The 13,144-nt window shown below is 38.5% G+C and overlaps 1 protein-coding gene across 1 annotated transcript in view; it reads right to left on the reverse strand.

Moving 5' to 3' along the window:
• Window positions 1-13,144, reverse strand: part of dnah7 (dynein, axonemal, heavy chain 7) — an 87,963-nt gene that overhangs the window by 61,263 nt on the left and 13,556 nt on the right. Inside the window, exons 20-29 of the mRNA XM_085384010.1 lie at window positions 9,686-9,879; window positions 6,388-6,586; window positions 5,974-6,114; window positions 5,399-5,611; window positions 5,192-5,301; window positions 4,214-4,382; window positions 3,368-3,470; window positions 2,304-2,431; window positions 1,869-2,081; window positions 772-870 (exon numbers count right to left, since the gene is read on the reverse strand). Coding sequence (XP_085240136.1) covers window positions 772-870; window positions 1,869-2,081; window positions 2,304-2,431; window positions 3,368-3,470; window positions 4,214-4,382; window positions 5,192-5,301; window positions 5,399-5,611; window positions 5,974-6,114; window positions 6,388-6,586; window positions 9,686-9,879 — 1,569 coding nt within the window. The remainder of the gene's footprint in view (window positions 1-771; window positions 871-1,868; window positions 2,082-2,303; window positions 2,432-3,367; window positions 3,471-4,213; window positions 4,383-5,191; window positions 5,302-5,398; window positions 5,612-5,973; window positions 6,115-6,387; window positions 6,587-9,685; window positions 9,880-13,144) is intronic.

Here is a 13,144-nt window from a genome sequence, read left to right on the forward strand (position 1 = left end):
TTGAGAACCTCTGGTCCATCATCAAATGTGAGATTTATAAGGAGGGAAAACAGTACAACTCTCTGAACAGTGTCTGGGAGGCTGTGGTTGCTGCTGCACGCAATGTTGATGGTGAACAGATCAAAACACGGACAGAATCCATGGATGGCAGGCTTTTGAGTGTCCTTGCAAAGAAAGGTGGCTATATTGGTCGCTGATTTGTTTTTGTTTTGTTTTTGAATGTCAGAAATGTATATTTGTGAATGTGGAGATGTTACTGGTAAAAATAAATAATTGAAATGGGTATATATTTGTTTTTTGTTAAGTTGCCTAATAATTATGCACAGTAATAGTCAGCTGCACACACAGATATCCCCCTAAAATAGCTAAAACTAAAAACAAACTAAAAACTACTTCCAAAAACATTCAGCTTTGATATTAATGAGTTTTTTGGGTTCATTGAGAACATGGTTGTTGTTCAATAATAAAATTATTCCTCAAAAATACAATTTGCCTAATAATTCTGCACTCCCTGTACAGATCCTTACATACTAACCACAACATACAACGGCAACACACATTGACTTTGATGTTTGGACTGAGGACAAATGATAGACACATAAATATTCGTTCACTCATGCAAACACACGTATAACCCAGTCAGATGTTCTGACTGGTGCTTAAATTGTCCTTGTGCATCATGGGTTCAAATGAACTGACTGGAATTAACTTGAGCTGACATCAGTTGATGTGAACGACTCCATTTATCAAGTCGAGCAGAGCTCCACACACCTCAAATAGCTGCAGATCGTGGTCCAGGAATTTGGGCAGATTGACATCAATAATGGATCTCAGCAACAGGGTGTCTTCATTCTCCTCTGGAAAGGTGAGCTGTGGTAAAACAAACAACTCTGAGGTGAAGAGAAGAGAATCAGACAAGGCACCATTCTGAGCATAAATGTAAAGAGCTAAACACCACAACAGTGGAAAAGGATGAAGATATGTAATGCATAGAAAAACAATATTTGCCATATTTGCCAAAAATAGAAATCAGCAGCTGTTGCTAGGGAACTCACAAAACACATTTCCATATGAAAAAACAAAACAAAAAAACCTAAATTTTAAAAGACAGGCTTAATTTTTCTGCTATGCTTGTACAGAACCCGATGATAAAATTCTCAGTATGCATAAGGTCACTATGACTCACATCCCTCTCTTTCACAAATTACAGTACTCTGCAAAACAGTTTGTCATGTTGTTTTTCTGAAATGCACCGATATGAGCCAGTCCTCAGACTCTTGTGTTTAAAAGATTGCTCCTGGGGAAAAATAGATTAAAAAATAATACCCCAGAAACACCAACTTATAACCCAACCTGACTTAAAACTTACTTCTGGTGCATTAAAAATGTAAGTAAATCTCTTTTAGGGTGAAGCAATTCCTTACACTCAGCTATGTGAGTGGTTGCCTTTTAAGTTGCTCAGCACCACTTTTATCAGGAAAGACTGAGCAAGAGCTGAGAAATGTTGCACACCCCAATTATGCTTTCCTTACTTTTGGGTCCTTTAGTTCAACCACTGCAGTCTAGCAGTTTAACAGCTGACAGTGAAATCTGGTTATTTTTTGGAGCTCAATTAACAGATTTCCCCTAAACACTGTTGCCTTGAGAATAGGGCAGTTTTGAGGATACACACACTGAACATGTGTGCTGCTCCTAATAAAAAGCACACAGAAGTGAGCTTGAGGAACAGAGCTAACGTTGCCTGCTTACATTCAAACCATTTTGCTCTCTGCTGCTCGAAGCTCGTCCCGGATCGGTGATCCCTCCCCTGCCCCTCTAATTAAGAACACAGTCTCCCTTCATATGAGCGTGAATCTGTTTTCACGTACCTTAAGGTTTCCAGCAGCAGTTAGCACAGACTTGACAGCTCTCATACCATAGTCATAGTGGTGCTGTGAGGAGAGCTGCTCAGAGCAGAGTCGATAAGTAGCCACTATTTTCACTGACAAGGGTCGCGCACTAACAAAACCACATGAGTAGAGGACAATCTCTGCAATCATTGCGTAGTCTGGTACCATCATGGCGACAGTCCTGAACAGAGCCTGGTATGAAACCAAAAAAATTAGTTAAAGATGTACTAAATGAAAACATGATTTAAGGCTCAAAAGATTCTGAGCTGAAGTAGTAGAAGAGAGAAACATAAAACAATCGAATCTAATTTGAGCTAATTTTAGAAGACAGCACCATTTCCTAAATTACCAGAAAAAAAAGAATCAGATTTTGAACAATTAAAACAGGAACAGTGACAAGAACTGATACTGTACCTTAAGGTTGTCTGGTAGCTCAGACCGTCCAGCATAGCCAGGATTCATAGTGATGAACACAGCGCAAGAGGGATCCAGTTTAAGCTCAGTCCCTTCAAACATCAACATCTCGGTGTGGGCAGCAATTCCTGGGGGCACGAGTGCAGTTAGAAACAATATAGTCAGCTACAAATGGATTTTTGATTCAATCCAACTGCTGATTTAGGGAATTTCCTAACAGGACATTTCCATAAGTGGCACATATAAACATGAATTGATATACCGGTACTAACATTTGCGGCAGCAGGCTAAGAAACTCAATAATCTGTCAACTTAGCACGATTCCAGTAATAAAAGTTAACAATACTGACTTCGACTGGCACTAAGGTGCCAGTGGGGGCGACGGGGGAGGACAACTTGGAAACAGATAGGGATAGCAGTATGCTATAACAGTAGCTTTTAGGCACGAACAGAACAGCACAGCTCTGTTGGCCTTAGTTGCATCTCTGCACGTACAGTAGTTGACAAAAAAGAGAGAGAAACCAGTTTATTTAGATAGACTATGCTGTATACTCTAATGTGTAATAAATAAATGGTAAAAGGTAAAACAGGTAAAAGTTATAATTTGGTTCTTTAGAATTTTAGGTTTGTTTAGCTGGTTTTATGTGTGTGAAATGGTTAATGGCAACAGCAGGCTAATAACATTACAGATTATCCAACTTAAAGTTATAGCATCTGTGTAAAAAAAATAAAAAAATAAAAAATACTACCATGGTTTAAAACAAATCCTGCGTAGGCCAGACAAGTTCAAGGGAATTTTATTTGGTCCAAAATCTGACATAATAGGAAACAACGAAAAGCTCTATGTTTATGTACGACTGTTAAAATAAGCATCTTAACATCTGTTAATTAACCAAAACCTACTAACATTTAATTTTTTTCTGGGAGAAATTCTGGGCATCGCCAGTGTTAGTGTGCTTTGTAGAAAAGCCTGCTTTTTCACTGCTGAGATTATGTCAAATTTGTTTCAGGTGTGCTACCAACTTTCTTAAAGATCAAAGGGAGAGAAAGGCACAAACACAAACCTCTCTGTATTGTGAGAATCTGTTGCGCCACCACAGAGAGCACCTCCAAGTCAATGCGGTTAAACTCATCAAAGCAGGCCCAAGCTCCACAGGACAAGAGGCCCTGATCGCGCGCGCGCACACACACACACACACACACACACACACACACACACACACACACACACACACACACACACACACACACACACACACACACACACACACACACACACACACACACACACACACACTTAAATAAATAAGCATTACTTCTTATCCAAACTATTTTTTGGATCAGCGTGGAAAAAAATGTGTGTAAGGAGTTATATTATTCTGATCATTTCTAATTACATGACACTGATCCGCCGCAGAGGCGCTGTGGGTCACTGAGGCGGCCTTGCTGGCCTATTAGTGTGGTGCTATTGTTATAAGGATAAATATTCACAATATTTACATCAGAAAATTATGGCGGGCGCAGTCTTCATATATTTGTATACCACAAACAAATGCACCACTGTGCCACATTTTATTTTTCAGAACAGGCTGTGAAGAGGCTGACATTTAAAGGGCTGTGTGCCATGTGGGGAAGGGGAAACACTGTAAGAATGAAACCTTACCCCTGTGTCTTCTTCTATTATCTACATCTTTGAAGTGCTAATAGTTACACCAGTGGGACATTCCAAGGTAGATGTGTGTGTTCTGCCGCACTTCCATCCAAAGAAGACGGAAACAGCATGTATGAATATGTTCCTTTGATGAGCTATGTGAAGTAAAACATCTTTTCGAGTGCCACGTTTCACTTACGTCTAAAACTCTGTAGCCTATGTCTGCTGGGACTGACTCACATTAACACAATTTACTCACTTTGAAGAATTTGCCCAAAGCAATGTAGTCCAGACCATCAGAGCAGTTGAAGACCACACATTGCTTGGCCACAGCTTTGGCCAAGTCTTTGGTTGTCTCTGTTTTTCCTGTGCCAGCTGGGCCTTCAGGAGCACCTCCCAGATGAAGGTGGAGTGCTCCAAACAGCGTGCTGAAAAAGGAAAAATGACCAGTAAGTAAAATGAATTTATTGTTCTCAGGTAAATGAAAATATAACTTTGAATGTTTGATGGCTTACAAGCTTTTTAATCTGAAATCTAGAGATTAAAGTTTCAGTGAGGTACATCACACTTTCTATATGTGTATGTATATTTATTTTCCAAAATCATTGATTGATCACCATTTATGTTTTGAAGGAGTGTGCACAGCTTTTATGGTATTTTAACATTACTGCAACAATATGAACTCTTTTTCCAACTGTTTTGGACACTGCCACAGACGACAGCAACAAGCTTTCTGAAAAACTTTGCTTCACCTGTGGACTTACAGCACAGAACCTTTAACATTAATGTCAAATACTCTTTAACGTTCTTCCTGTCAGGGAGAATAAGGCTGTAATAATTTGCAAGAAACTTCACTACAAAAAAATTAAACTGCAGCAACTTCTTGGTCCTCTTGGACCCTTTCCTGTTTAAAGTACTTTTTCTTTTACTAGTAAGCATTGAGCTATGTGTAGCGTATCCTAGACAGACAACTCGCTCTTGGCTTTCCAGATGCAAATGTTTACACTATGTAGCCTCTACACTGAATTTCCCTCACCCTTCTCTGCATAGCTGAAGGGTAACAAAAACTGAAAGTGAAAGTGAAAGCCTTGTTTGGTTCTTGTTATACCTGTAACATTATATCACCTTAAGATGATAGGAAAAGTCTAAAAAATGTATCTTTGTGTTAAAAGTAATAAGACAGGAGACTAACTAACAGTGTAGTTAACTGTTGAGTATGTTACTGCAGTAGCTTTACCGGTAGCAGCGGTCTGTGAGTGGTGTAATGACCAGACGTGGAGTGTTGCCCAGGTATTCGTAGCCATATGGCAAACCAGCATTGATCATCTTGGTTTGGAGATGGTTTTCCTGCAAAGCGTGTGATGCAGAGTCTGAAGTAAATGACTGCAATGGTATTATGAGTTGCCATGAATGCCCAGTATCCCCAATCACTCCTTTCACATACCACCCAGTAATAGCGCAGTTGGCTAAGCCACTCAAAGTCGTTCTCATCACTTATCCCCTTTTGCACCAGTGTGGCTAACACATCCCTGGCGTGGACATCCAGCACGACAAGGGCTCCGAGGGTGACCCGGTTCTGCTTGGACAGTTTTCCACGCACAAGACCCACAATGTCATCAATCTGTTTGTTGTTTTGCTCCAGGTAAGCATCAAGAGCCTAAGGGAGAAACGTCATTAAACAGAAAGAAGAGGAAGACAGAGTTCATCACGACAGAAAGATAACAGCATCAAGTTCAATCTTTGAAATTACTAATAAAAAAAAAAAAAGTCCACAATCAAGAGATTGCATTTTTCTTAGTGCTCTAATTGGCTGGCTATGTCCTTAATCCTGTGAAATAAATTGTAAAGAATTTCTGACGGATATTAAAAAAAAAATTTATTCTGTGAGATGTTTCCATCCAGCAGCTGGTTACAACAGCAATCTGGTGATATTGTTAACAATCAACTTTTTAGCCCATATTCAGGATATACTGTATATGACATATATATATAAAAATAGATATATATTGAGCTGATTACCTTCTGTCCTGTTTTGATAGCTTTGTGGATATGCTTCGTCCAGTAGACTTGTGAAACACACAATACAGTCTGGCCTGGCCAAGCACGCACCCAGTTTATCCTCAGCTCATTGGGGTATGCCTTGATAGCCTCCCCTATTACCTGCAATTGACCACAATAGCAGCAAATCACTCAAACAACTGTGTATCATGATGGTTTGGCTGCACCCTTAGGCTTTGGTGCAACCTGGAACATACGCAGTCAACTGTGGCTGGAAACAGAAATAACACATAAGAGCAAATTCTCAATCCTACTACTTTTATAAAGCAATCTAAAAACAGCATCTGAGGTATGAAATATGTTGTTTTCAAACGTTTCTCTATGCTATAAATGAATTAATCTTTAAAAATAGTTCAATAAAAATCCACACAACACCTTATGCAGGGAGGCAGTCATGCCACTCTCCAGTTCTAAAAGCCATTTCTCCACCTGTCCCCTGGCTTTGGAGGTGGAAATAACATCCAGGAGCTGCACCATTTCACCCTCACTGCTCTTCATGTGGGTGATATCCAGCACATCAGTGAACAACACACTAGCAATGCCTTCAAAGCACTTCTTCAGATGGGGCTGCACCCTTGTGGAAAGGAATGCAAGAAAAGCGAATCACTCAAAGTTACAGTTCAAGTTCCACAGGCCTGTAAATCTGATCAAATGGCCAAAATATATGCAAACTTACACTGTCCCTCACTTTAACACACAGTATCAAGCTTGCACACAGCCATATATACAATTGTCTGTTAGCTTTGTGAAGCTTAATTTGGATTGAAATGAATCCACTTTAGACAAAACTACAGCTTTGTCTGCGAGCTGCTGATGCCCCTCTTTTACTGCACTGTCAGTGAGACAAGCAGTAAATTGTCTGTGTGTCTGGATCAATATCACCCAGACAATTTCAATATCGTTATGTGCGAAATTCCCCATGTGGAGAGTTTGAAAACTTCTGATTTTGCTGTATTCAAAAAGACATACGTAATAAATCTTCTCTCCCGCTTTCATCGGAGGAAATTGAGCAAACTGATTCAAAGCAACAAAAAAATAGATTATTATTTGAACAGTGTAATTTTCTACTAATAGAAACTTTTGCAAACAGAATCATTTCAAAGAATATTGAAACAAAATTGTACAAAGGGGGTTTTATTTGATGCTTATGTCCCCAGCAATGAGGGTGATTTATTGGTCTGCATTTATACTGGCTGAGCTCTCATTTGTTGTACTGAATAATAAAACTTGGATTTGTCAATTACAGAAGAGTTTAAAAACGGAAATTCTTAAAAAGAAAAAGAGAGCACACATGAAAAAAGATAAATGCACTCAAGTCTCAATACTTTCAGTGTTCTTCAGTTTGCCACAAGACACCAGCTGCTACATGATTTTCTATCCATAGGTAGGCAAAAAAGCATTTTTTTTTAGGTCTTAATAGTATCAGGTTACTTTCCAAAGGTACACAAGTGTATGATTATGACTTCTTTGAGTATTAAATCACTGAATTTAGTTAGTTGGAGAATTTTCATACACTTGGACCTATAAAACCTCAAAGAGATAACTCTCAGTCAAGCATCCTAATTTAACGCTTCATGTCCTGTGGTTTGCTATGTTGTAAATGCCACATTTGTCTGTGGTATTTGCTAAACAGTCCCTGAATTTAAAGTATGCATTTTTCTCAGGACATTACATTCAGTGACAAGTAATGCAAATTTCCCCCAACATTAATTACCCCTCTGTGGCCTACACAAACCCACCATCCACATCAGTGCTGCAGAAATCCCTTCTTTACAGAAGAGCTGATGACTGTGTATTTGTACAGATGTACTGTTAAGTCCCAGCAGTCAGAGAGCGAATTGAGGGAGAGCAGAATGAAAATGAAATGAGAAAAAGAAATAACAGGAGGAGAGTAAGAGGCTTGAACATCTTGCCTCAAATCACATTTATTATTAACTGAACGCCCAGGGTGAAATGAGACAAGTGTTGGTTATCAGTGAGGATTTCTGGGTAACCACTATGGAGGTAAAGTAGCAGCTGTAAGCACAAGAAAACAAAGGGCTGTTATGATTAATTTATAACTAGCCCCCAATCATAGTCTTCCATTTCCTTTTCTGCATTTCTTCTTTCACTTCATAAATCTCAGTTTCAAATCTTTTTACTGGAAAATGTTCTGAGACCTTTTTATATACTATACATTGTAGTACAAAGTAGAGATGGACCGATCCGATATTACGTATAGGTATCGGTCCGATACGGACCTAAATTACTGGATCGGATATCGGTGAGAAATAAAAAATGTAATCGATCCATTAAATATCAAAAAAGCACCTCACAAAACTTGCGACATGGCGTAACTCTGCTTATAACCGAGCAGTATGTACCACGTGATAGAGCGGCTGTGTGTATTTGTAGGCTCCCAGCATTTCATCTTCGAGGAAGTTATCCCAGAGAGAAGTAAAGCAAGTGTGTAAGTTCATCTCTGAATGTTTGTAAAAAATTCCCATGTTAAGCTTAACAACCGATATATGGAGCGACTGCCTCTTCTCTCTCCCTCCCTCTCCTGCTGCTACTTCAATCGTGAAACTGCTTAATGATCCGCTGATCGGCTTTTCTGTCGCGAGTCCGTCTCTCTTCTTTGTTTTTGGCCCACTTTGCACCAGAAAGAGGAAACCAGCGGCTGAACAACAGCAGCACGTTTAAGCTTGATAAGCTGTTGTTAGAATTTATTTAATATTACTTTCTACTCGAGGATCTTTTTCTACGCAGCTGATGGCTGGTAACTGTGCAGGGGCGGATCTAGCAAAGTTTAGCCAGGGGGACCGATAGGGCATGAACAGGGAAAAGGGGGCACAAAGACATACTTTTCTTTCTTATTCTCATTTAAAATATCTAGCTTTTAATTATTTAATAATTATCTGAATCTTACACCCAAAGTTTTAAAATGTATAGAAGTCCATTACTGTATATAGTAACTATTAAGTCTAATATACCCTAGTAAGCTATAGTACTTTTTCCTTTGGGAAGGTACCATCTGTGCAGTCTGCAATTCTGTTGAAGAAAGATGTTGAATCTATTTAATTATTCTTGAAAAATAATTTATTTCTGTGCATTTTTTTTTCACCCTGCATTAAATTAAAGTTGATTACATCGATTAAGCATCATGACGTGGAGGGTGGGGGGTGGTTCCCTATTTTCTTTTGCTGGGAGTTTGCAACCCTATTAGTTAGGTTGCTTAATATTTCTCCTAAGTACTCTTTAAAATACCAGAATAGGGAGGATGGTGCAGGTTTAAGTTTATTAGATTGATCAGTGTTGCTGAACTATGAAATATTTTGGGTGCAGTTGTGTTTTTTTACATACAGGTATAACAGAATAGCTTTAGTGTTGTTGTTTATTTAAACTTGAGTATGAACTTATACAAAATGCAGCAAGATATTTAAAAAACTGTTTTATTGATTAAAAAACACTATATATCAGATTCATATCGGTATCGGCAGATATCCAAATTTATGATATCGGTATCGGACATAAAAAAGTGGTATCGTGCCATCTCTAGTACAAAGCTAGTTTTGATGGGGGGTTTTCTCTTTAAGGGTTGTCGATAACATCCATAGCTAATTGATTAAAATTATTATTACTGTTGTTATGATAAAAAATAAATCTAACTGTGTGCACACTTATAGTTCTTTACCTTGTAGGATCTTTGGTCTCAGAGAGGATTTCCAGCAGCTCCTCGTTTGAGAGGAAGAAGAACCGTGGAAAGTAGAGACGTTTCTTCTCCAAGTAGTTATTAAGACCTTTGAGGATCATTTCCAGAAACTCATTGGACATTTGCAGTCTTTCCAGGATCTTGTCGATGGCTATCACAGCCAACACGTGCTTGTTCTGCATTGAAGAGAATCACCTTTAATGCTTTGTCCACTGTCAATGCGGGAAATTTGATCTTCATTGTCAACTCACTTCAGCACATTTAAAAAACTAGTTAGTACAAAACGTTTGAAATGGATTATTCTAAGTTCTAAGTTTATGTGCTTTTGGGTGGTAAACAGGCAACTACACACTTCAGTTTCACAGGTGTGTTACCAAAATGTTTTTTTTTATGTTGGCTTATTTGTAACATAAAGCTTTCCACTGGGTTAGCTATTAATACTAGAATACAAACATTATATCACATTAGCTTCCCAGATAGTCACAATCTTGTACAGCACCATGACTTAGTTCAATGAGAAGTAGCACTAGTCTTAGTCATAGTCAGATAAATGTCTGATAAAGCTCTAGTTAAAAGGAAATACCATACAGAGTCCTGTGATAATACTAGTCCTGGATGAATCAGCACTTGTTTCTTTTTCACATCTTTCCTGCATCCAAGTTGGTGAGGCTGCACTGACAATTATACATAAGAGTTTGAAAACATCCTGGATGCAAATTCAGGACTCAGCTCATATCAATACACAGCACTGAGACCCACTGACAGAGAGAGCAAATTCAAATCCATCAGAAGAGCAAAATTCTGAGGGATAATGAGACAAATAACATGCACGGCAGCATTTGGTGAGGAACAATGTGCTATTTTACAACTGGCTCAACAGTGTGGCAGCCTGGAAACAGAAATGTTGAGTATACAGCTATTAACCAAAAATGTCAGAAAATTAGTGTAAAACACAGCCTGAAGTCTAGCCCAGTTGGCTTTGAGTGGCAGGCTGTGCACCCTGGACAGCTTAAAGCACAACATAAATACCAGAATTACAAATGAATGAAGTTACCATGTTGGAAAAGTGAGAAAAATGCAAAAGTGACCACTCCGATGACTAAATAATAGTGATCGGAGTGAGTTGATTTATTTATAAAACATTAACATTCAGGAGAAATTCACATTCCTTTTAGGTTTCTGCTTTGCATAAGTGTTGTCAATGCTGCTCTGAAGGTGACACTAAAACACTGCAATTTCTTCCTTTAACAAAATCCACTTTATGCTCCACACTGAGGTCCACCTGTCACACAGAGTCTAGAGAAAAATCTATGGTGGGAGAGAGCAATAGAGATTTCACCTGAGGCATGTCTAGCACCTTTGAAATATTTCAGCTCTCGTATCATCTCATCTGTACACTAATTCAATATCCTCTGGAGCTGTCACCCCCAGGAAGCGTCTAAATAAAAAGTCTGTCTAATTTCCAAGGTTGGACAGTGAACCTCTAACCCGCTCACATGAAGATTTTGGCAGTTCTGAAATGAAGTCTGATATCATCTTCTAGGAATGAAATAACAGACAGGAAGGAGCAGAGCCAGTGTGGAGTCAACATGAAAAAACATGGATGAACATTTGGTCTAATGGTTACAACACATAATCACAATGCCCGCGGTCTGATTCCTGGTCAGATGACCCGTGTTTGTGTCTCCTTAGATTGTGAATTTTTCAAAATTGTGCAAAATTTCATAAACATGGAGTAAGAGAAGAACAAGGCATTTCTCCCGATTGCTGGTCATGTACAAGAAGAAACAGGCACCAAAAGAAAACAAATCTGGTAAGGGGCTCCATACAGTAATGCACATGAAAAATCTATCAGGTAAAACAAGGAAGCATCAAGGCTATCTAGTATATATACTGGCTGGATAACTTGATCAAAGGTTTGACACAGAGACGTCTGGAAGCCAAACAAATGTTGGATGTAGAAGAAAGAAAAAGCCAAAACGATTACTGATTATACCTTGAAGGTAAAAATGGTGCAGACACGGTATCACCTTATGCTGATTTGCAATGATTTAGTCATCCTTAACACGTGGTTGCTCTTGACTTTGTAAAATGTGCTAAGTATAGGCAGTTTTCCCAAGGTTTTGTTTCCTACAAATATAGTGAAAGTAACATTTAAACAATGAGAGGTTTAAACTGTTCTAGATCGTGTTTTTTCCTTTCTTAAATCAGGCCAAAAGATACAATTTTAAAATACAGTAACCGAGAAATGAAAGCCTAAATCAGACGTTCAAGCTCAATTGCAAAGACAAGGCACATTTGATTGCATTTCTGTCAGCATGTAATTATTCTGACAAAGTGTTCCTGATTGATGAACTATGAATCTTCACATTTGTGATTTTGGTCCATTCTTTAGGAGTACATTGTAATAACAGGTCTATTTTTATATTTTATGTTGACATGCTAATATTGCTTTATGGAGGTACTGTGAGGTAATGTAGATTCCTATGCACCCACAAAGGGTGGGAAGTGTTCCCAGCTGATATAGCAGGTCTTAAAAAAAATAACACACATCCAGGACAAAAATTGTGTTGTCCTTTATTACACAATATGAGTGTGAACTAGTCTTTGGCTAGTTTACTAGCTCATTCTCAGGTTTATTAGAGGTATATCTATATATGTGGTTATATTAATAAACACTATGCCAGTCGTCTTCTCTTTGTGCTCATAGGTAAGCTGTTTCTCTCCTTCTTCACTCACTCAAAGGAACTTGGGTGTGGTGCGCTGCATAGTTAAAAGGAAGCAGGTTCATAGAAATAAATCTTTTAAATTGATTTACCCTGTTTGTACTTTCAACTGAGCATGCAATAGTAAAGTAAGTGACACACTAATACATGCAGCAAATAAAAAAAATAAAAAAAGACCAGGAAAATTAAGTGAAGATGGTGATGCTGTAAGGTGCTAGAAGATGAGTGGATCTTGAGCAACTCCCAGTGGCTGATGTGATGACAACAACCTGGGCAAAGACGTCCTGATGTGGACAGAGGATCTGACTTTGCTCACACTCGTGTCATAGCATGAAGTTGAGATGATTCTAATTTCATGCATCACTGATCAGTCTTATTGACAAAGAGAAGGGATGTACTGTTTGTCAGATTTTGATGCAGTACAAGATCATGCCAAGGAGGTATTTTTCTGTAACTGGCCCTCGTGTGGTGGTGAATTAAAATGAGCTTTAAGCAATGAACAAAATTTGAGAACAAAAAGCAGAAAAACATAATTTTTATGGCCATAATTACAATTTTGTCGGGGAACTCTCTTGTTTGAAATGATTTATGACCCCAGTTACAATGAAGTTGGGACACTGTTAAATTATAAACGAGAACGCAATGACTCGAAATAAATACGTATTTTATACACAAGAGGAGACAGAAACATATCAAATGTTTAGACTGACAAAAT

Source organism: Rhamphochromis longiceps, linkage group LG16 (genome assembly GCF_057381845.1).
Source record: "Rhamphochromis longiceps isolate RC_006_pf linkage group LG16, R_longiceps_female_GT1.1, whole genome shotgun sequence".
In the NCBI taxonomy this organism is placed as follows: Eukaryota; Metazoa; Chordata; class Actinopteri; order Cichliformes; family Cichlidae; genus Rhamphochromis; species Rhamphochromis longiceps.